This window comes from Agelaius tricolor, unplaced genomic scaffold, assembly GCF_023055355.1.
Source record: "Agelaius tricolor isolate 1412-34295 unplaced genomic scaffold, bAgeTri1.0.p SCAF_42, whole genome shotgun sequence".
NCBI lineage: Eukaryota > Metazoa > Chordata > Aves > Passeriformes > Icteridae > Agelaius > Agelaius tricolor.
Window position 1 is genome coordinate 417,321 of NW_027269302.1, and position 22,911 is coordinate 440,231.

At 49.0% G+C, this 22,911-nt stretch overlaps 2 protein-coding genes across 4 annotated transcripts in view; one reads left to right on the forward strand and one right to left on the reverse strand.

The window, feature by feature from the left end:
- LOC139603907 (zinc finger protein 436-like) overlaps positions 1 to 22,911 on the reverse strand; it is a 623,778-nt gene that overhangs the window by 359,166 nt on the left and 241,701 nt on the right. The gene's annotated exons all lie outside the window — the stretch shown is intronic.
- Positions 1,485 to 2,625, forward strand: LOC139603910 (zinc finger protein 436-like). The gene has a single exon (XM_071454921.1). It carries the CDS (start codon positions 1,654 to 1,656, stop codon positions 2,476 to 2,478), a length of 825 nt encoding a protein of 274 aa, XP_071311022.1. The 5' UTR covers positions 1,485 to 1,653; the 3' UTR covers positions 2,479 to 2,625.

The following is a 22,911-nucleotide window of genomic DNA, read 5'->3' on the forward strand; positions in this document are numbered from 1 at the left end:
AGGAGGGACAAGGGCGGATCAAGGCTGAGCTGAGGGAGCCACGCGGTTTCGAGCCCTGCCTGAATTCGCAGCCCCCACCTGTGGGATCATCGCCCCCCCCATGGCTCCGGTGAGCGGGGAGGGGGAGCCCGGCCCGGATATCCCGGGGGGTCCCTGGGTTGGGTTTTTGGGGGGATGTTTGGAGAATGGAGAAGTCCAAGGCTGAGCGGAAAAGGCCCCTCGGGGGGACATCGGGCGGTGGCGGTGGCGGCTGCCGGCAGAGGCAGCCTGGAGGAGCAGAGCCCTGTGTGCCCCAGGAGGCCAAAGTGGGGAGGCCAGAGAGGGGGGAGCGCCGCCATTGGCGGGAGCCTCAAGAGCCTGGAGAGGGGCAGGGGGGACTCCTTGGAGCCGCTGCAGCGCAGAGCAGAGAATGAGGGGAGAAGGGAGCCCGGGAGCCCAAACAGCCCCGGCATCCCGAAATGGGGAGAGCCAAGAGGGGGGAGCTTTTGGCATTGCTGGCACTGCCAGCAGCCTGGGCAGGGCGGGCACCCAGGAGAAGGGGGACCCCCAATGCAAGCGTGACCCCAGCAGCTGGGACAGGGGGGAACCCCCGAACACCAGAGGGGAGGGACCAGGGATGGGCAACCCCTGGGAGGCTTTTCCAGGGCTGAGTCTTGGTGTTTGGGAGGGTTTTCTGGAGCCCACATGGCCGGACTAGAGATGTACCTGGTCAGAGAGATCTTCAAACTCAACGTGTGTTGGGGTCGATGAAACAGGAAAGCCTTATGAATATTATTGTCTGGCCTTTCATTCCAATCTTGCTTATAGTTACTATATTCTCAAAAGCTTTTGAGAGTATAGGAACTCTAAGCAAGATTGGAATGAAAGCAAGCTTTTAGATACCTTAGTTACTGAACAAAAGGAAAACAATGGTGTGGCCCGACTGAAGGTAATCCTCTTCTGATGAAACAATTCCCTATCCTTGCAGACAGGTCCAAGGGTCACAGCAGACCCTACTAGCTCAGCAGAAGGGCTCCAAAGAGGTGTTTTTAGGGTTGAAAATGTAACACAGTATGGTGATGTAATGATTCTTACAGGCTGTATGTAAATGCTAAAGGATTTGTATCTTGTACTGGACTGGTTAGTGAGAAATAGAATATTTAACACAGAAGAACATTCATTGTATTGTAACAGGAACCTTACTCTCTTACACTCTTACCCTCTTACTCTCTCACCCTCTCATCCTCTCTCCCCCTCTCTTCTCTCGGGCCTGCTCCAAGCTGTGGCTGGCAGCTCCAAGCAGGGCCCTGCACCCAGGCCCTTTGCAATAAACCGCAAGTTCCACGACCTGGCTGCAGAGATCTCTCGTCTCCGTCCGTCCCGACTGTGCTACCCCCGACGCTCCTACAAACGTGCTCATCCCTTGTTTTCCCCAAACCAGGATTTCCCATTGCCAACCCTGAGAGGCTGCGAGGAAGAGGAAGATGCTCCGGGACACTGAGGCAGGTGAGGAGGAAGTCAGTGCCCCTTTCCCCTCTGTGCTGCTCCATCTCCCAGCCCAGCACGGCCCCCGGCTGCAGCACAGCCCTGGGGGGATCTCATTGCCCTTGCCTGTGGCACGGAGGCAAATCCCATGCTGTCCTTGTCCTTCCTCGCCCAGAGCAGGAGCTGAGCATGGAGAGCAGGGAGGACAAATGCCCACGGCAGAACCTGGTGGCAGAGGCCGTTTTGAGCGGCTCCACGGCGCAGGAAGCCAACGGGGAGGAAAAGGCCCGGAGATGCCGCAGGAGGAGGGGCTGCAAACGCAGATGGCGGGGATGTGAGGGGGAAAGAGGCAGCCTGGGCCGGGAAGGCGGCCGGAGATGGAGGCAGAGCTCGGAGCTGGTGCTCCATGAGCAGCTCCATGATGGGGAGAAGCCCCACACGTGCGTGGAGTGTGGGAAGAGCTTCAGGTGGAACTCCGAGCTGATCAGGCACCAGAGGATCCACACTGGGGAACGGCCCTACGAGTGTGGGGAGTGTGGGAAGAGCTTCAGCTGGAGCTCCAGCCTGATCCTGCACCAGAGGACCCACACTGGGGAGAGGCCATATGAATGCTCCGAATGTGGGAAGAGCTTTCAGACCAGGTCCCATCTCCTCCTGCACTATCAGAGTCACACAGAGGAGAGGCCCTTCCAATGCCCCGACTGCAGGAAGGGATTCAAGTACAACTCCACCCTCGTCAGGCACCGGCGCATCCACACTGGGGAGAGGCCCTACGAGTGTGATAAATGCAGGAAGAGGTTTCAGACCAGCTTCAATCTCCTCATGCACTATCGGATTCACACAGATGAGAGGCCATTCCGCTGCCCAGACTGTGGGAAGGGATTCAGGCAGAACTCCCACCTCATCACCCACCGGCGCATCCACACAGGGGAGAGTCCCTACGAGTGTCCCCAGTGTGGGAAGAGCTTCTCCAGGAGCTCTCACTTGACCCGACACCAACGGAGGCACCGGTAAGGGAAGCCCTGCGAGTGCCCCGAGTGCGGGAAGAGCTTCGTGCGCTGCTGCAGCTCCATCCCCCACTGGAGGAGGCACTTTGGGCACAGCCCTGGTCACTCACATTCCCTGTGATCCATGTTGGGAACACTCCTGGCTGCTTCTCCTTTGGTTTGGCCTTAATTTTTTTCTCTTCTCCCTCTCTCTCTACTCCAAAAGCCAAGAGGGATAAATCTGTCACCTCAAAACCACTCAAATCCCTCTGAAAATAACTGAATTTTAACCCAAAAAAGCTCAATCCTACCTCAAATTCCTTGTTCCCTCCTCAAAAAAACTCAATCCCATGCTAAACTCTCCATTCCACAGCCACCAGGGAGAGATGGGATTCGAAGGGGACTGGGAGAAGTGGGATCCCAATTTGGAGCAATGGGATGGGGATTGTGTGGGGCTGGGTGTGTGGGTTATATTTGATAGCAAATAAAACTTTCAGAGTTACTGATTTCTGTCCCGTTCATTTTCAGTCAGTTCTGTTTGCAAAGTGCCACCTTTTCATCTGATTCAATTCTTATAAAAGTCCCATTTTTAAAATCATCTAGCCTCTAACAATTAAAAAACCAATATCCAAATAAAACCACGCACCCCCAATAAGCCTTTTAAAAATAATTTTAATTGTTTTGGAGTACTTAAGGATGTTATTAAAGTTTAATTGTTTGGTTGAAATGTCTGAGAAATTATAGTGGTGTTTGGTTTTGTGTTTAGTATATTTGTAATATGAATTGTTTTACTAAGGTGTGTTAGATTGCATGGTAGTTTCTTTAGATAATTTTATCTGAAGTACATTAGTCATTGTGTTAAAATTTTCAAAAGGTATTTCTTGATATATAATTTGTTTATTTATATACATTGGTAATATTATAGTAATAGTTATTGTTGGTTTGAGTTGAATCATTGTTGGTGTATTGTAAAGAAGAGTTGAGATTTTTTTAATTATAATTTATTTAATTTCAATTATTATTTCTTTGTTTATAATTTTATTGCAATTTGTTGAGGGGATAGGAAGGAAGTTCAAGGACAGGAACATTTTTTCCTGGCTGGGAACTGGAATTCCAGACCCTGGGAGTGTGTGCAGGACCCCACAGACTGGGATCGAAGATGGGCTGGGATCAAATATGGGCTGGGATCAAATATGGACTGGGATCACCTGGACTGGGATCACGTGGACTGGGATCACATGGATGGGGATCGTGTGGATCAGAACCCTCCAGACCAGGATAGCCTGGAGTGGGATCAAATATGGACTGGGACTGTATGGACTGGGATCCCAGGGACTGGGACCATATGGATCAGGACCACACAGACTGGGATCAAATATGGGCTGGGACTGTTTTTTAAAGTAAATTATATATATATATTTTTAATATATATATTATATATATATATATCTATTTAAATATATATATAAATTATATATATTTTTTGTTATATAGTTTTTTCTGTCGTTAATTAAGCTTGTTAAAAGGCTGCTTGTGCTAAAGTGCCTGCTTGGATGGGATAACATCCAATGCACCCAGGATGAGGACACCTGTACAGATCTGCCAACTATCAGCACTCCCCGTCTGAAGGCAGAGTGCACCAAGGCCCAAAAACTGGAGGTGATAAAGAGAATGGACTAAAACCACAGCCAAGGAATCTGCATGCTCTAAAAAGGCAGATCCAGGGCAGAGCCATGCTAAACAGGTCTTGGAAGATGTAAACTGGGTGCATCTTGGCGCTCAGCCAGGAGCACCCTGTTACCTTCAGGGATCCCCTGAAATACCTTTCCCCTTACATCAGCCTGGTGCATATTCATAGAGCCTCATGCACAGCAACTGGGAAGGGTTTAACACTTTACTGGGTATATTAGCGTTCAGAAACACATAATCACCAGAATGATTATATGCAGGTGCTTTTATTGAAGAGCTCTGGGTGTCAGGGGTACCAACCCAAATCTGACTCTGACATGGGTTTGGGATGAACATGTTTTTATATTCTATCCTTATATAACTTTCATGTTAATGATTAAACTTCAATTGTTCTATTGTATACATAGATTTCAGCCAAGCATGGGCTCCTCATGGCCCCCCTCAAACTTCTAACATAGTTCCTCATGATTCTTCTTATGATTAAACAATAATTATATTTAATTACTAAACAATCATCACATCTAACAATTATATCATTTATCATGTTCTGCTTATGCAGGTGCGATTTCACATGATCTGGCAAGCACAAAGCCTAACATTTTCAGAGTCTATTTTTGACATTTTTCCAGGGCCCCACTATCATTCTCCCCCCTTTGAAAGCATTTTCACTTCACTATAGGTGTAAATGTTTTCACTTGATACAGTCCTTTATTTCTCAATTTATTCTTGACGTTCTTCAAGTCCATGGTTGATGTAAACGTTGTCGTGGATGCTGTCATGCACTGGAGAACCAGAAGATGGTGGGCGTGGATCTCGTGTCAGTGCCTTTATTATCTTCTGGTTCCAGGATGTTTTCTTCTGTATCTCTCCTTTTAAGATGCTGTGAACTAACCAAATTGCTAAGAATACAATTAGTAAGATTATCACACTCTCAATGACAGATTTAATCCATGAACTCACATTCCACCCTAACCCTTTAAAGATTTTGCCTAGCCAGGTCGTAGTCAAATCCTTTTGCTCTTCTTGTGCTTCATGCTCTCTTTGTTTCAACTGATTGATGTCATATTCTACATCTGCAGTTACATTTGGGATGTGAACGCAGCAATGACCAACCCGTCCCTTTAAAAATCCACATACTCCATGCTCTTTCAGGAGTAACAAATCTAAGGCTAATCGATTTTGTAAAGTCATTTTTGTGGTGGCTTGTAATTGTACGTTTAATTCTTTAAATCCTTCCCGGGTGACTCTTGCCAGTCTATCTACCTGACCTGTAAGTTTGTACAGCATCTCCCTACTCTGATAGTTTGCTGTAGGACCAAGCAAAGACTCTCGGGCCCACCCAAATTTCACTCCACCAGAGGGTTCTTGCCAAGTGTCATCTGGATTTTCATTGTCTAGAACTTCTCATCTTGCTCTTATCTGCACAAGTTCATGTTTTCCGTTAAATGGGGACTTTTTCCAAATTGGAGATGAGGTTGGGAGGCCTAAAGTAATTTCCTTTACTTTCCCATCTACAGGCAGATGTGTTGTCCAGGTGCCATCGCTTGCTGCCCATACAAATTGTCCTGGACCTCGGACTGTACTCCTGGTACATCCTACAACTGCTTTATAATTCCCTCTGCCTTGTTTATGTTTGATCCCTCTGCAAGCACAGCCAGTTTGTAGGGCTATTGCCAGGGGTGGCATCTGCTTTATCTCTGCATCATCAGAAGTGCAGTCATAAGTTTTATTACATGCCCACCAACTTACTTTGTCTGCCCTCGTTCTGCTACTGGTGGCAGTGTTTGTTACTGCTGGATCTGTTTCATTCTCGGAGCCTTCCCACTTAATGCACCAAGGGGTGTTTGCCATACATTGGAATCTTTGAAGGATACTCACAGACCACGCACTGTCCCAAGGCTCTGTCTGATCTTTCTGATCCTTGGCCTCACACTTACCATACCAGAGTGGTTTCTGTAACATTTTCTATAATCTGTTTATAGTGTGGCAAATAGCATTGCCATTGTATGATGCCTCCTGATTCTCCCATAGGGGTTCCTAGTGTGCCAGCACTTAGAATACAGTCTTTCTGGCCCATGGGTCTCATCCACGTTCGTATTTTCTCCCAAGTTTCCTTGACTACTTGCCTCGACTCAGGTACCTGTTTGCATGCAATTGTTTTGTTCTTTTGTATTTCAGGTAGTTTTGATGTTATGATTCCCCAATTTACTGAGTCTCCTGCTGCCTTTGGTATTGGCAGACAGGCAGTTATTCTACAGGTGTTTTGCACTTGGCAAAGTCTTTGACTAATCCAATCATTACATTCTCAGCCCAAACTGCATTAGAAACCTTTATCACCTGTGTTTCTGTTTGTACCTCTCTCTTCATTCTAGAATGAAGAGTGGTTATTTGATCTTTTTGCATTCCACATCCCAAAGACATTAATGACCATAACGTTAGCACAATTACTGATAGCATTCTCAAAATGATTAAACACATCTTATCTGCAGCCTTGTTGGTTCCACAGTTTACACAGTCCGTGATCCAGGATGGATTTTCTTCACTCGGGTGTAGTGAATCCAGGGGTCCACGCCGGCTACTTTGGCTGCTGTAAAGGTGGTCAGCAGTACCTGGTGGGGCCCACTCCACTTTTCTTTCAGCGGTTCTTCGTTCCAGTTCTTGATGTACACCTCGTCTCCTGGATGTATGTTATGAACTGGGCTCTCGAGAGTCAGCGGTCTATTCCACACGAGGATGCTCCGGAGCCGAGCTAAAGTTTTCCTGAGAGACAGAACATAATTATACACTTCCTGCTTTCCTGTGACGTGCACATTAGGGTTAGGCTCAGGAGATTCATATGGTTTCCCATGCAATATCTCATAAGGACTGACTGACATCCCACTCCTAGGCTTTATCCCAATCCTCAACAGTGCTATTGGCAAAGCCTGGGGCCACTGCAATTTGGCTTCTTGGCATATTTTACTGATTTGCCTCTCTAGTGTCTGATTCATCCTCTCTACCTGTCCACTTGACTGGGGTCTCCATGGTGTGTGGAGGTCCCAAGTCATCCCCAGCAATCTACTTACCTCTCTTACTACTGTAGCTATGAAATGGGGCCCCCTATCTGATGATACCCTAGGGGTACCCCGAACCTGGGAATAATCTCCTGTAGTAACCACTTTACTGTTTCCTTTGCTTGGTTGGTGTGACAGGGAAGGGCTTCTGGCCACCCAGAGAATGTGTCAACCCCCACTAACAGGTATTTGTATCCTCGAGTTCTTGGCAGTTCTACAAAATCTGCCTGCCAATAGTCTCCAGGCTCTATTCCTATCCAAATTCTTCCTAGCTGTGCCTGTCGCCAGCCACTGGGTTGTTTTTCAAGCAGATATCACATTTTGACATTACTGATTTTGCCATTGTTAACATCCGTACCGAAATTAAACTCTGCTTTAGCAATTTTACCAATGCCTCTGCTCCCCAGTGACATTCGTTATGTTTAATTTGTAGAACTTCTCTCATTATCAAGGGAGTACCACTATCTGTCCATGTGCAGTCACATACCATCCCCCTGAATTCTTTTGTGCATTTAGCAAACGTGCCAGTCTCTCATCTTCTACTGAATATTTTGGTTCTGGAGGCAAATTGAATTGGGATACATTAAGCTTTAAAGGTATCAATGCCATTGTTGTTTGCACCTCTCGAGCAACCTGTCGGGCTCTCCAGTCTGCCTTTCGATTTCCCTCACAGATTTTGGAGTTTCCTGATTGCTGTGCTTTGCAGAGTATGATTGCCACTTGTTCAGGTTTTTGTACTGCTTTTATCAATTGCAGGACTGCATCCTGATGTTTAATGTGCATACCCAGAGAAGGACAATAGTCCCCTTTCTTTCCACAGTGCTCCGTGTACATGCACCACTCCAAAAGCATATTTTGAGTCAGTCCAGATATTTACCTTTTTCCCTTCACTTAATTCTAGCGCCCTGGTTAAAGCAACCAATTCTCCCTTCTGGGCAGATGTATTTGGTGGTAATGCCTTTGCCTCCACTGCTGTACTGACTGTTGTTACCGCATACCCAGCGTATCTGGTTCCGTTTTCCACGAAGCTGCTCCCATCTGTAAACAGCTCCCACTCTGGCTGCTCTAGTGGGACGTCTTTCAGGTCTTCTCTTGCTGAGTAGGTGTACTCTATTACCTCCACACAGTCATGCTCTAATGGGCCTTCTTCAGTTGTGGTACCTGGGAACAAAGCTGGATTCAAAAGGTTAGTTGTTTTTAATGTGACATCATCCTGCTCAGTCAGGACTACCTGGAATTTCATCATCCTGCTTGGGGATAGCCAATGGCCCCCTTCTGCTCTAAGACAGTGGTTACCATGTGTGGTACATTGACATCTATGTGCCTTCCCATCGTGAGCTTCCTGGCTTCTTGTATCAGCATCACAGTGGCTGCGACTGCCTGCAGATATGGAGGCCACCCGGCACTTATGCTGTCAAGTTGTTTGGAAAAGTAGCCCAGCGGCCTTTTCCAGCTTCCCAGACCTTGGGTCAGGACTCCTAGTGCTAGGCGCAGCCTTTCATGGACAAACAGCTGAAAATCTTTAGACAGATCAGGTAAGCCTAATGCTGGAGCAGTTGTCAGTGCTTCCTTTAATTTTAGGAAGGCTTCTTTCTGTGGCTTGCCCCAGGTGAATGGCTGCATCTTCTGAGCTTCACACAGGGGTGTTGCAATCAGTCCATAGTCCATGATCCACAGGCGACACCATCCTGCCATCCCGAGGAAGACTCGCAGCTCATGTAGATTCTGGGGCTCTGGAATAGCACAAATAGCTTGGATACGGTTAGTGCCTAGTTTTCATTGCCCTTGTGAAATTTCACATCCCAGGTAGATCACAGTCTGTTGGGCAATTTGTGCCTTTCCTCTGGGTACATTATAACCTCCCATTCCCAGGGAATATAAAATCTCAATGGTTACCTTTATACAGGTTGCTTTTCTTCTGTAGCTATTAGTATATCATCAACATACTGCATCAACAGGTATTGGTCTCTTGGTACTTGCCCACTCTTGGTCCAAATCTCCAGCTCCTTTGCCAGTTGGTTTCCAAATAGGGTCGGCAAGTTCTTATATCGTGTCCAGGTGAGCTGGGTCTTTCTCCCATTCCCTGGGTTTTCCCACTCACAGGCAAACAGTTTCCTACTTTCTTTGTCAAGGGGGGATGCAGAAAAAGGCATCTTTTAAATCAATTTCAGTAAACCACTTATATATCTCCTTTACGGATGTTAGCAATGTGTAAGGATTTGTTACCACTGGAGAAATGTCCTTTGTTATTTTATTTATTGCTCTCAAATCCTGCACTAATCTATATTCACCATTTGGCTTCTTTACTGGAAATATTGTGTATTAAATTCTGGTTCACATTCTTCTAAAATTTGGTATTTCAATAATTTCTCAATAATCTTTACTTATTCCTTGCTGTGCTTCTGGTTTTATGGAATAGTGTTTGACTTGTAGAGGCCTCGCCCCTTCTTTTAACTCTACATGCACTGGTTGTGCCAATTTAGATTTCCCTGGTATATCTGTCTCCCATACAGAGGGAATCACTGCATCTCCTACCTCCCTAAGGATAGAGGGAACAGGTTTTTCTTTGATCATTAAAATCTGTCCCGTCTTTGATTCAGATATTTTCATTATAAGCTCCCCATTTTCAAAGGTTATTACCGCATCAAGTTTCGCTAGCAAATCTCTCTCTAAAAGCGGAATTGGACACTCAGGTACATATAGGAATTTGTGTGTTATAACTTTGTTCCCAAAACACAAATTTGGGGTTGCAAGAATGGCCGTTTTTCCTCTTTCCCTGTAGCGCCGACTATTGTTGTTTCCTTGTCCCCAATTTGTCCTTGCAGATCATTCAATACCGAGTAAGTAGCTCCTGTATCTATTAGAAATTTGACCTCTTTATGTCCTAATTGTTTATTTATAACAGGTTCCTTAACTTGTTCTACTGGCTCTATGTCTAGTCAGCTGGTATACTCCCCCAAAACCATCCCCTTGGTAACCTGCTGGCACTGATTGCCCTGGTGAAACTGGTTGTTCAAGTCTGGACATTGTCTCTTCCTGCCGAACTTCATATAGTTTAGACCAATTTATAGTTTTGGGCACAGCATTCTGAACTCCTATTTGGATCCACTCTTGATATTTCTGTAGTCTCCCGATATCGCAAAATAAATTAGGGTCCCAATTTGGATCCTCAATTGGGAAATTCTCATCTAAATTCCCTGTTACGAGTCCATTTCTGATGTCCTCTCTTGCCCTTTCTTTGTCTGCCTTAAGTACCATCTGTTTCTCAGTAGAATCCATCAAGGTATCTAATATTAATATATTAGATATATTAATATACTACATATAGATATATATTAGATATATTATTATACTATATATAATTATATATATAATATATTAATATACATATTATTGTATGTCATCCCAGTCAGGATTTTGAGGTTTTTATAACCATTTTTAATACTCATGCCATTTTATCAGGATTTTCTCTATAAATTCTGGCTGATTGTTTCCAAATAACTAAATCTGCAGGAGAGAAAGGCACTTTTATAAATACTGGCCCTTCCACTCCTACACTTTGTCGCAAGGGGGCAATTACAGTCCGTTTTTGTCTGCCTATGTCTTTTCTATCCATAACTAGGGCAAGGTTAGACCGACTCCTGGTTCTGTGGGCTACCCCATCGTTGATTCTCTCTCTCTCCTTCCTGCCACAGTTGGGTTTTGCTCATCTTCTGAGGAAGAGAGATCAGGTGACGATGGGAGAGGAGAATAAAGAGGGAAGGGTGTACTAGACGAGACAGGTTCAGGACTAGGTGGGGTAGGAGCAGGCAGTGGGATAGGGACAGATGGAACAGGTGGGATAGGGTTAGGTTCTCTTGTTCCTATTGGAGCTACCTGTAAATCAATATCTGTAGAATCTTCCCTACTCAGGCTTTCTTCCAATGCCAAGTGTTCTAAACAACGTTCCTCACAAACCCCACACTTATTGCTTGCAGTTGTTTTAACCATCATTAATCCACATTCATCCTGCCATTCTGGCTTTGCCTGTAAATAGAAAAACAAATCAACATACGGAACCTCATCCCATTTTCCTTCTTGTTTACAAAACGACATTAACTGCGAAATAGTGTTCTATTGCAGAGTCCCGTATTTTGGCCATTTTTCGCCATACTCCAAGGCATATCCTGGCCACCATGTATTACAATAATCAATCAACTTAGCTTTACGTAATTCTTCCCCAAAATTCCCCTGTTTCCAATGTGTTAATAAGCACCCCAAAGGAGAACTTTGCGGGATAGAGGTGTTGCTGCCCAAAATCCCTTTAAGTTTCTCCATTCCAAATATACCACAAATTGCCGAACCCGGAACGCTCTCGCGATTGTCTTATGGAACGGCGCCTGGGCTTGTACCAGCAGGAATTCCTTTAGCGCAACCAAGCGTAGCTTTCGCTGCGTCTCATTGGCAGGCACCCAAACCAAAGTAAAAAGCACCTTACCTTTCTCCCGGGGACGTGGCGAGCGGCAGAAGCGGTCGCGGCCGATCGAGCTCCCCGAGAATCCCTCAGTGCCGGCTGGAGCGCGGTCGAGTCGCGAAACTCGCTCAGCAGCACCCGCAGGGTCCCATCCGGGGTCGCCAAAATGTTAGCGTTCAGAAACACATAATCACATCAGCGATTATATGCGGTGCTTTTTATTCAAGAGCTCTGGGAATCGGGGTAGTTTCCACCCAAATCTGATTCCAACCATACATTCGAGGTGAACATGTTTTATCCTCTATCATTACATAACTTTCATGTTAATTATTAAACTTATATCCTTCTATTGTATGCACAGATTTCAGCTCAACATAGCCCCCTTTAAATTTCCAACATAGTTTCTCACGATTCTTCTTATGGTTATGTAATAATTATATTTAATTACTAAAAAATCACCACATCTTACAATTATATCTTTTATCATACTGCTTAGGCAGGTGCGGTGATCTGAGAAAACACAAAGCCCAATATTTTCAAAGACTATTTTTTACATTTTCCGGGGCTCCACTATCACTTTTATTTCTTGTGGGAAAAAACCCTCCATCTCAAGCAGGCACTCATGGCCAAAATTGGGCAACTGCCTGTGGAATTCCTTATATCCAAGGATAGCTCCCAGACAAAAGCTGCCAGGAGTGACAAGCCTGGCTGGCCTTGGCTTCCTGAGGGCTGGCCCTCATCTGCCTCTGAAACACTGGGGCTGGGTGCTTTCCTTCCTTATGAAAAGAGCTCTTCTTCCTGTCCAGCACCCACAGCCAAAACTGAGATTGCACCTCCAAAATGCCCAATGTCCAAGGAAAGCCCCTAGACAAAAGGTGCCAGGAGAGACAGGGCTGGCTGGCTTGGCCTCAGGGTGGCCACCTCTCATCTTCTTCCTAAACACTTGGACTTTGTGCTTTAATTTCCTATGGGCAAAAACACCCATCTTGACCATGGCCAAAACTGGGATTCCACCTCCAAAACTCCGTACATCCAAGGATTGCTCCCAGGTGAAAGCTGCCAGGACAGACAGGTCTAGCTGCCCTTGGCCTCCTGGGGGTGCCTCTCCCCTGCTGTCCAAACACTGGGGCTGGGTGCTTTCCTTCCTATGGAAAAGAACCGTCCTTCTTATCCATGCAGAAATGGCCGAAATTGGGGTTCCATCTCCCAAATTCCCGATATCCAAGGGTTGCTTTCAGACAAAAGCTGCCAGGACAGAGAGGTCTGGCTGGCCTTGGCCTCTGATGGCTGCCTTTCATCTGCCCCTGAGACACCACCGGTGTTCTGTGCTTTCCTTCCTATGGAAAAGAACCATCCTTCTCCTCCAGTGTCCATGTCTGAAATTGGGATTCCACCTCTGAAATTCTGAATATCCAAGGGTTGCTCCCGGGCAAAATCTGCCAGTACTGTCAAGGCTGGCTGGCCTGGGCCTCTGGTGGCTGCGCCTGCAACAGTGGGGCTGGGTTCTTTCCTTCCCATGGAGATCCCTGGGACACTGTGGGGACCTCATGGAACCAAGGGGATCATTGTGGCCCCACTGGAGCCCATGGAACCAAGGGGATCATTGTGGCACCACTGGAGCCCAGGGAACCAAGGGGCCATGGTGACACAGAGGGGCTCCATGGACCCAGAGACCATTGTGGCTCTGTGGGGCCTGATGGAACCATGGAGACCATTCCAACCTTCAGGGCCTCGTGTCATCAAGGGGGCATTATGACACCTCAGGGCCCCAGGGAAGCAAGGGACCATTGGGACACTGTGGGACCCCATGGAACCCAGGGAACATGGAACAGCTCTGGCTGGCTTGGCCTCCCAGGGGCCACCTGACAGCTCTGGCTGATCTTGGCATGTCAAGGGCTGCCTCTCATCAGCTCCTGGAGCACTGGGGCTCTGTGCTTTCCTTGCTATGGAAAAGGGCTGTCTGACATTTCAGATGGTCCTTGCCAAAACGGGTGCCCTCCCTAAAATAATTTCCTCTAGCAAGGGTATCTCACAAAACAAAACCTGCCAGCTCTGGCTGGCCTTGGCCTCTGGTGGTCACCTCTCATCTGCCCCTGAAACACTGAGGCTCTGTTCCTTCATTCCTATGGAAAAGAACCAGCCTTCTTGTCCAGGGACCATGGCCAAAATTAGAATTTGGCCTCCGAAATTCTGTATATCCAAGGATTGCTCCCAGACAAAAGTAGCCAGGACAGACAGGTTGGGCTGGCCCTGTCCTCTGGTGATTTCTTTAGACTCTGAGCTGAATGTTTTCATTTGGAAACACCTTGGAGAGGGCCCAGAGATGTCCCAAGGAGGGGTTTGGAGGCCTTGGGAACATGAGCACTGTATAGGGACAATGGAACTCTGTGCTCAGTGGGGTGGAGCCTGAGGACAGTGGAGCAGAGCCATGAGAGTGTTTAAAGAGCAATTTCAGGGCTGGTGGATCCTTTTGACATAGTGGAAAACAGCCAGAGAGAGAAAGAATCAACGCCAAGGGCAGCTGGGGAGGCCCAGAGTGGCAGCAGGAGAAAGGAATTTCCCTGTCAGGGCAGGGCTGTGGTGCAGCACGTCCCCAGCAGGAGCCTGGAGCAGCCCCAGGCTTTGTGTGGGCAGGCAGGGGCAGGCAGGAGGCAGAGCTGTCAGCAAAGGAAGGGCCCAGCCAGGTGGGGCAGCCGGGGGATGCCCAGAGCCTGCAGGGACAGAGGCCGGGGCAGGGACACCGTGGGACAGCCTGGGCTGCACAGGGCACAGGGATGGGCAGCAGCTGCAAGACAGCCCTGACAGAGCCAACCTGGGCAGCGCTTTGGCCATGGCTGCTGGGCCTGGGCCTGAGCCAGGAGGGGACAAGTGACCCTTGCAGGCCTGGGGCCTCATTGCCTCCTTGTCCCTGCTCAGCAGCCTGGCAGGGGCTGCCCCACGCTCCTGCCCTTGGCATTGCCCATCCCCACATGCCAGGGCCCATCCCGGGAAGAGCCCTGAGCAAGGAGGGAGGGACAGGATCTGCCTGGCCAGGGGCTGGGGCTCAGGCCTTGGCCCTTTGCATTCCTGAAACAAATCCAGGTTTGCTCAGCACCAGAGACACCTTTGCCTTGTTTGTCCCCAGCTGCCATCAGTGCCTCCAGTGTTCTGCTCTCCCTGGAACCCGGGGACACTTTCTCAGTGCTGTCCCTCACAGGGATCTCTTTAAAGTACAAGAAACTTCAGTATTTCAATCTCACTGTGAGCTCTTGAGAAGTCTTTGAACCCACTCTGAGGGACTGGGTGTGATGCAAAGAGCAGCAAAGGCCCAGAGGGTGATTAACGTCCTTGTGCTGTGTCTGTGCTGCTGAGCTGGGCCAGGCTCCTGGCCCAGAGGCAGCTCCTGGCAAGGGCAGCAGAGCTGCAGAGAGACAGCTCTGGCCAGGAGCAGCTCCTGTGCACAGCCCAGCAGGGCTGGGGCACTGCCAGGGCCCCTCAGGGACACGAGCAGGGCACAGACAGAGCTCCCAGGGGCTCAGCACTGGCCGGGGCTGTGGCATGTCCCCGCGGGGGCTGTGTCACAGCAGCACCTCTGGGGCTGTGTCCCAGAGCCACAGAGCAGCTGGGATGGCAGCAAGGGGCTGTGTGACAGCACAGAGTGGGCTGTGTGACAGCACTGAGGGGGTTGTGACATCACAGAGCTAGCTGTGACATCAGAGAAGGCGGCTCTGTGACATCACAATGTGGGTTGTGACACAGAGTCACAGAGCAGCTGTGTGATGCCACAGAGAAGGCTGTGACACCACAGGGTGACTGTGACATCACAAATCTGCCCTGTGACATCACATAGCAGCTGAATGACATCATATGGAGGTTGTGTGACATAACAGAGTGTGTGACATCACATGGGTTCCGTTACATCACAGGGGCAGTGTGACATCACAGGGGCTGTGTGACATCACAGATGGCTGTGTGACATCACAGGGTCACTGTGACATCACAGATGGCAGTGTGACATCACAAGGGGCAGTGTGACATCACAGGGACTGTGTGACATCACAGGGACTGTGTGACATCACAGGCAGCATTGTGACATCACAGGGGCTGTGTGACATCACAGATGGCTGTGTGACATCACAGGGTCACTGTGACATCACAGATGGCAGTGTGACATCACAAGGGGCAGTGTGACATCACAGGGGCAGTGTGACATCACAGGGGCAGTGTGACATCACGGGGGCTGTGTGAGGTCCCTGGGGAGGTCACTCTGCCCCGGCCCCCTCACAGCTCCCCCCAGAGCAGTCCAATCCTGCTCGTGCACAGCGGGGTCCCCTGTCCCCCCGGGTCCCCCCGCCCCCGGCCCCGCAGCCTCCCCCAGAGGATGTTCCACGAGATCGACCCCAGAGCCTGACACGGGGACGGGGGGGCGGGGCCCTGGGGGTGGCACAGGGGGACAGGGACCCCCCCGGCAGCGTCCCCGTGTCCCCATGGCCAGAGCCTGGGCCAGGGCTCCTTCACCCTGTTATAGATAAAAATCATAATATTGGCTTTTTGCAAATATTAAAATGGATTTTATATGTGTGGTGTTAAAATAACTTGGTTCTAAAGATGTAGTTTTTATTTCTGTTGTTAATTGAGCTTAGACATAGTAGTGAAATAGCTGATAGAAGTGTCCTTGTGTTAAACTGCCTGCTTGGATGGGATAACATCCAATGCACACCGGATGAGGACACCTGTACAGATCTGCCAACTATCAGCACTCCCCGTCTGAAGGCAGAGTGCACCAAGGCCCAAAACCTGGAGGTGATAAAGAGAAGGAGCCAAAACCACAGCCAAGAAACACACATGCTCTGAAAAGGCAGACCCATGGAGGGGCCATGTAAAATCATTCCTGGAATATGTAAAGTAGTTTATGGGTATGCATGAGGCTCTATGAATATGCACCAGGCTGATGTAAGGGGAAAGGTATTTCAGGGGATCCCTGAAGGTAACAGGGTGCTCCTGGCTGAGTGCCAAGATGCACCCGGCTGTAATAACCTTTGTTCCATGGTCCTGCTCTCCCATTGTCCCTTGTTAAACTTTGTACATTTTCACAGGAGAGTGAACGTGTTTTTCACAAATGGAATCTCAAGGAAACAAGGGTCAGTTGTTAAGCCAAGGCTCTGCTTTGACCAAGTGGGGCCTCATGGGACACAGGTGCCACAGGGACATTGCCAGGTCTGCTAGGAACAAGGCTCCATTATTGCACAGTGTTACAGATGAGTAATGTCATAGTTGGGTCTCACAGTGAGGAGATAGATCCTATGTGTGTGTTAAGATGTGTAGTGGTGTTATTGTCATCTGTCCCCCATAGTCCTCTTTCCCCTGCCCTTGTAATGGCCTTGGTGGTTGGGGCATTTGGGGAGGGCAGGTTTGTCACTGGAAGGCAGGCATGGCAACACCTGCTCTCCAGTCAGGTTGCAAGAAAGCATTCTCCACCAATGGACGGCCACAAAGAGTTACCTGACAGACTTTGGGTGGGGCTAGGATTACCTGATGCAACACCAAAAGTCTAAAAGGAGGAGCAGCCAATTTGTGAAGGAGCCATGTGGCTGATAGCCACGGGGTGGGGAAGGGCTCCCAGTGCTGTGATTTCTCCTGTTTCAGTCCTTTGTTGTCATTTTTTTCAAGGTTGAATCAACTCTAAAATTTTAAAAGTAGCGGTCATTTCTCACACACAGCAAGGCCTCAGGGCGCCCAGGAGAGCGGCGTGACAATGACATCTTGGGGAACCAAGTGTCACCTGCAAACACAACGGGGCCTCATGGAAGCCAGGGGCCACTTGGATATTGCCAGGGCAGGTGGAACTCAGTGTCCATTGTGACACAGCACAGCCTCGTGGAACTCAGCAGAGCATTGGGACAGCCTGGAATCTCATGGAGCCAAGGCTCTGCTTTGGCAAAGTGGGGCCCACAGGACACAGGTGCCCCTGGGACATTGCCAGCTCTTGTGGAACCCAGTGTCCACTGTGACACAGCAGAACCTCATGGAAACATGGGGGCCACTGTGACGCAATGGAATCCCATGGAAGCAAGTGTCAGTTGTGAACGCAGCAGGGCCTCACAGAACCCAGGGGCAACGGGGACCGTGCTGTGGCTCGTGGGAGCAAGGGGCCATTGTGACCCAGCGGGGCCTCCTGGAACCCAGGAGAACATTGTGGGCCCATGGATCCTCATAGAAGCATGGCCCCATTGTGACAAAGTGCAGCATCACAATGGTCTCCTGGGTTCCAGGAGTCCTCGCTGTGTTTAGAATTGACACTTGGTTCCCCAAGATTCCATGGCATCCCTCTGCTCTCCTGTGATTTGAGGCTGTGCTGTGTCACAATGGACACTTGCTTCCTCCAAGGCTGGAGATGTCCCAGTGGCACTGGGCTTCCATGAGGCCGCGCTTTGTCACAATGGGGCCTTGCTTCCATGAGATTCCATTGTCCCACAATGGTCTCCTGGGTGCCACAAGGCCTGCCTTTGTCACAGTGGAACCTTGCTTGCACCAGCCCTGGCAATGTCCCAGTGGCACAGGGGTTCCAGGAGACCCTGCCGTGTCACAATGGGCCCTTGGCTCCATCAGGTTCCATTGTGTCACAGTGCTCTCCTAGGTCCCATGAGGCCTTGGTCTGACACAGTGGTGTCTTGTTCCTACCAGGCCTGACAATGTCCCAGTGGCACCTGTGTCCCATGAGGCCCCACTTGATCAAAGCAGAGCCTTGCTCCCATGAGATTCCACTGTGTCACAATGTTCTGCTTGGTTTCATGAGAACCTGATGTGTTGACAATTGATCCTTGGATCCTAGAGATTCCATTGCATCACGGCTGTGTCCTTGGTTCCATGAGGCCCAGCTTTGTCACAACTGGACCCTGGTTCCATGAGATTCCATTGTATCACAGCGGTGTCCTTGGTTCCATGAGGCCCTGCTGGGTCACAGTGGAGCCTTTGTGCCATTCGTTTCCATGGTGCCACAATGGTCTCCAGCATTCCATGTGGCCACACAGCAAAAGAGTGGACCCTTGAATCCATGAGTTCCCATTCCATCAGGATGATCTCTTGCATTCCATGAGGCCCTGCTGTGTCACTAAGGAGCCTTTGTTCCATGTGTTCCCTTTGGGACACCATGGTCTCCAGTGCTCCATGAGGCTGAGCCGTGAAACTCTGGGCTCTTGGTTCCATGAGATCCCACCACGGCGTCACCATGGTCTCCTGGGTCCTGCAACAATTCACACTTGGTTCCATGAGATCCCAGCACGGTGTCACCATGGTCTCCTGGGTGCTGTAACAATTCACACTTGGTTCCATGAGATCCCACCACGGTGTCAACATGGTCTCCTGGGTCCTGTAACTATTCAGACTTGGTTCCATGAGATCCCACCACGGTGTCACCATGGTCTCCTGGGTCCCATGAGGGCCCCTCTCTGTGTTACAGTGTTTGCCTTGGTTTCCTGAGAAGCTGATGTGTTGACAGCTGACCCTTGGTCCCCTGAGATTCCATTGCATCCCAGCGGTGTCCTTGGTTTCATAAAGCCCAGGTTTGTCACAAGGGAGCCGTGGTTTCAGGATATTCCATGGTGACACAATGGTCTCACCACTCTCTGAGGCTGCACCATGAAACAGTGGACACCTGGTTCCATGAGATTCTGTGGGGTAAGAGTCAATTCTTTTGCTTCTTTTCTGCCAAGGTTGGGATGAAATCCCAAGACAGCATTTCTTGTTTGGACTCAGGTGTTCATTAGCTCTTGTCTCTAGAACAGTCTCACAAGCTGTGAGTTCTGCAGCATTTCGCTAACAAGGTAAAAATGGAGCCCCGTCTATCTCTCTGCAAGGTCTTTTGAGGATAAACTGTCCAATTAAGAAATGACACCTAAATTGTTTTTACTTTTAACCCAATAACCAAGCACCCGTGCCCAACATAAGGGACGAGGAGGAGGAGAAGGAGGAGAAGGAGGAGAAGGAGGAGAAGGAGAAGGAGAAGGAGGAGAAGAAGAAGAAGAAGAAGAAGAAGAAGAAGAAGAAGAAGAAGAAGAAGAAGAAGGAGAAGAAGAAGGATCAGCCTCCACCCTAAAACCTCCATCTTGCTTTATATATATTACTATATTCTAAAACCTTAAACTCCAAGTTGTCCACCATGTGATATTACACCCTTCTATTCAAACTCCACACCCATAATCCCAGTTCCATCATTCCATTTTGGAAGCCTTCTCCACAGCCTCAGGTCAAATGCAGTGTTCTCTTGGGGGTCAGTGTCTGTCAGCTCAGAAAGTCCAAAATTCTCAGCAGCCCGGGTTCCAACAGGTAACAATGTTCTCCTGTGTTCCAGTAGGTTCCATTGGGCCCGGCTCTGTCACCACGGACACCTGGTTCCATGAGATTCCATGGGGTGACAATGTTCTCCAGTGTCACCATGGACACCTGGTTCCATGGATTCCATGGGGTGACAATGTTCTGCAGTGTCACCATGGACACCTGGTTCCATGGGATTCCATGGGGTGACAATGTTCTCCAGTGTCACCATGGACACCTGGTTCCATGGATTCCATGGGGTGACAATGTTCTCCAGTGTTCCATCAGGCCCAGCTCTGTCCCCATGGACACTCGGTTCCATGGGCAGCATTCATGTCCCAGTGGCACCTGTGTTCCATGGCACCCCTGTCTGACCAGGGACAGTTTGTTCCAGGACATTCCATGGAGTCCCAGCGGTCACTTGGGTTCCATGCAGGTGCCTGGACAGCGGGAGCTCAGCCCAAATATGCTGGGGGTCTCTGGGCTGGTGTTTTTTGGGGGGAACCTTTGGATCTTGCAGGGCTCCAAAGCTGAGCCGCGGATGCCCCTTGGGACAGAGTGGAGCATCATGGAAGCCAGGAGAGCCTGATGGAGCCAGGAGACCCTGATGGAGCCAGGAGACCCTGATGGTGCCAGGAGACCCTGATGGAGACCAGGAGAGTCTGATGGAAGCCAGGAGACCCTGATGGAGCCAGGAGACCCTGATGGAACCAGGAGACCCTGATGGAGACCAGGAGACTCTGATGGAAACCAGGAGACCCTGATGGAGCCAGGAGACCCTGATGGAACCAGGAGAGCCTGATGGGAGCCAGGAGACCCTGATGGAGACCAGGAGAGTCTGATGGAAGCCAGGAGACCCTGATGGAGCCAAGGCTGCAGCGGGACCCAGAGGGACCATACGGGAGCCAGGAGAGCGTTGTGAGGCTGTGGAACAATGTGGCACCGAGGTTTCACTGGGGCTTGGCAGAAGCTCCTGGAGACAAGGAAGTGCTGGGAGCCTCCGGAATCAGCGTCTGCAGGAGGATTTTCTGCTCCCTCCTGGGATGCTGGTGGACAATAAAGCCTGAGGCAGCCTCCCAAGGGTCCGGCTGTGCCACCAGCGGGGGCCACATCTGGGGGGACGCCCGGCCAGCCCTGGCCCTGCTGCTCCTCCTGGCCGGGCCTGGAGCTGCCGGGAGCCCGGGCTGGGGGAATCCTCAGGGCTGTGCAAGGAAAGGTTCAGCACAAGCAGCCCTGGAGCGAGATGTGCAGTGTGAAACACGCCAATCACTTGATTTTGAAATTTTTAAAGTTCATTAGTAATAAAATGGTTATAAAAATAGCAATGCAATTAGAGTAATAATAATTTGGACAATTTGAATTAGGACAATATGAGACAATAGAGAGAAAGGGTTATGGAGGTCCGGGTACCTTTTTCTGGGCACCACGAGTCCGAAAAAGGACACCCGTTAACAAAGGATTAACCCTTAAAAACAACAGTCTGTTGCATATTCATACACTTCATCCATGATGCATAAATTCCATTCAAACACAGGATTCTGTCTGGGCAGTGCCACCTTCTTCCTCTGAATCCTAACAGCGCCTTCGAGGCGGGAAGAAGTTCATTTCTTCTGATAAGAGGGCAAGAAATTCTTTTTTTCTGAAAGATTTAGGTGTCCTGTGGCTGCTATCTCACTGCAAGTCCTTTCTTTAAAACAAGAATCCTACATAGCATCGTTTCTATTTTAACAATTTTTATAACCTAAAACTATATTTAACACACTACTTAAGAGAATTAATACAGCATTGCTTTCTAACACCAGACAAATAATATTTATTTTAATATTTGCGAAAAGCCAATCATAAAATACATGCATTTTTCACATGCAGGCAAAGCCAGCGAGGCAGCAGAGCAAGAGAGAGAGCAGAGCCAGCGGCACAACAAACGCACCGAGAGCGAGAGAGCAAGTTTGAACAGAGCTTGCAAAGGGCAAAATCAGCTCAGACCAGGTTAGACTGAAGAACAAGGAGCACCAGGCATGGGCTGATGGTCCAGGTAAAAAGTTCCAGCGTGAGGAGGATGACAGAAGCCTTCATCCAAAGAGCACCAGAAGACTGAGGGCCGCCACAGGAGGAACGGACGCAGGCACTGAAGCCACACACGGCTGTAAAATCGGGACACAGCTTTATGCAAATGTGACTATGCTAATGAAGTGTTGTAATTGTGACTTTTAAAATGGAGCTGAAGGCCAAAGGAGACCGAGTGGGTTTTTGCCAGAGAGATCCCCCTCGCTCCCAGCGCTGGATACACAAATCCCTGCTCTGTCTGACTGCAGAGTTTGATTTCCTCGCCCAGTTTGTCCCACTCCCCCTTTCCCTGCCCTCTCCTCCCCTCTCCCAGTCCCATTTATGGGATTTGGGGTAATTTATGGGATTTGAGGTCATTTATGGGATTGGGGTCATTTGGGGGATTTGGGGTCATTTGGGGGATTTGGGTTCTTTGTGTGCCTTTGGGGTTATTTGGGGTTTTTGGGGGGGTATTCAGGGTAAATTTGGGATAATTTGGGGTAATTTTTCACATTGTTGGGTTTTTAGGGCTGTGTGTGTGGGGGATAATTCAGGGCCAATTTTGTGTGGGCTTGGGATCATTTTATGGGATTGGATGGGATTTAAATGGATTTTAATGGGAATTTAGTAGGATTTTAATAGAATTGGATTTTATGGACTTTTAATGGAATTTGGTGGGATTGTAATGGAATTTTATGGGATTTTAATGAGATGTCATGGGATTTTAATAGGATTTTAATGGTGTTTAATGGGAATTGAGTGGAATTTAATTGGATTTTTATGGGATTTTAATGAGATTTCATGGGGGTTTCCCCCAGTCCACAGCTCCCTCCCACCTCAATTTGGGGGTCCCATCCCCCTCTTTCCCCCGCTCTCCCGCCCCTTCCCCATCGTTCCCCCAGTCCCCAGTCCCCTCCCCCGTGCTTGG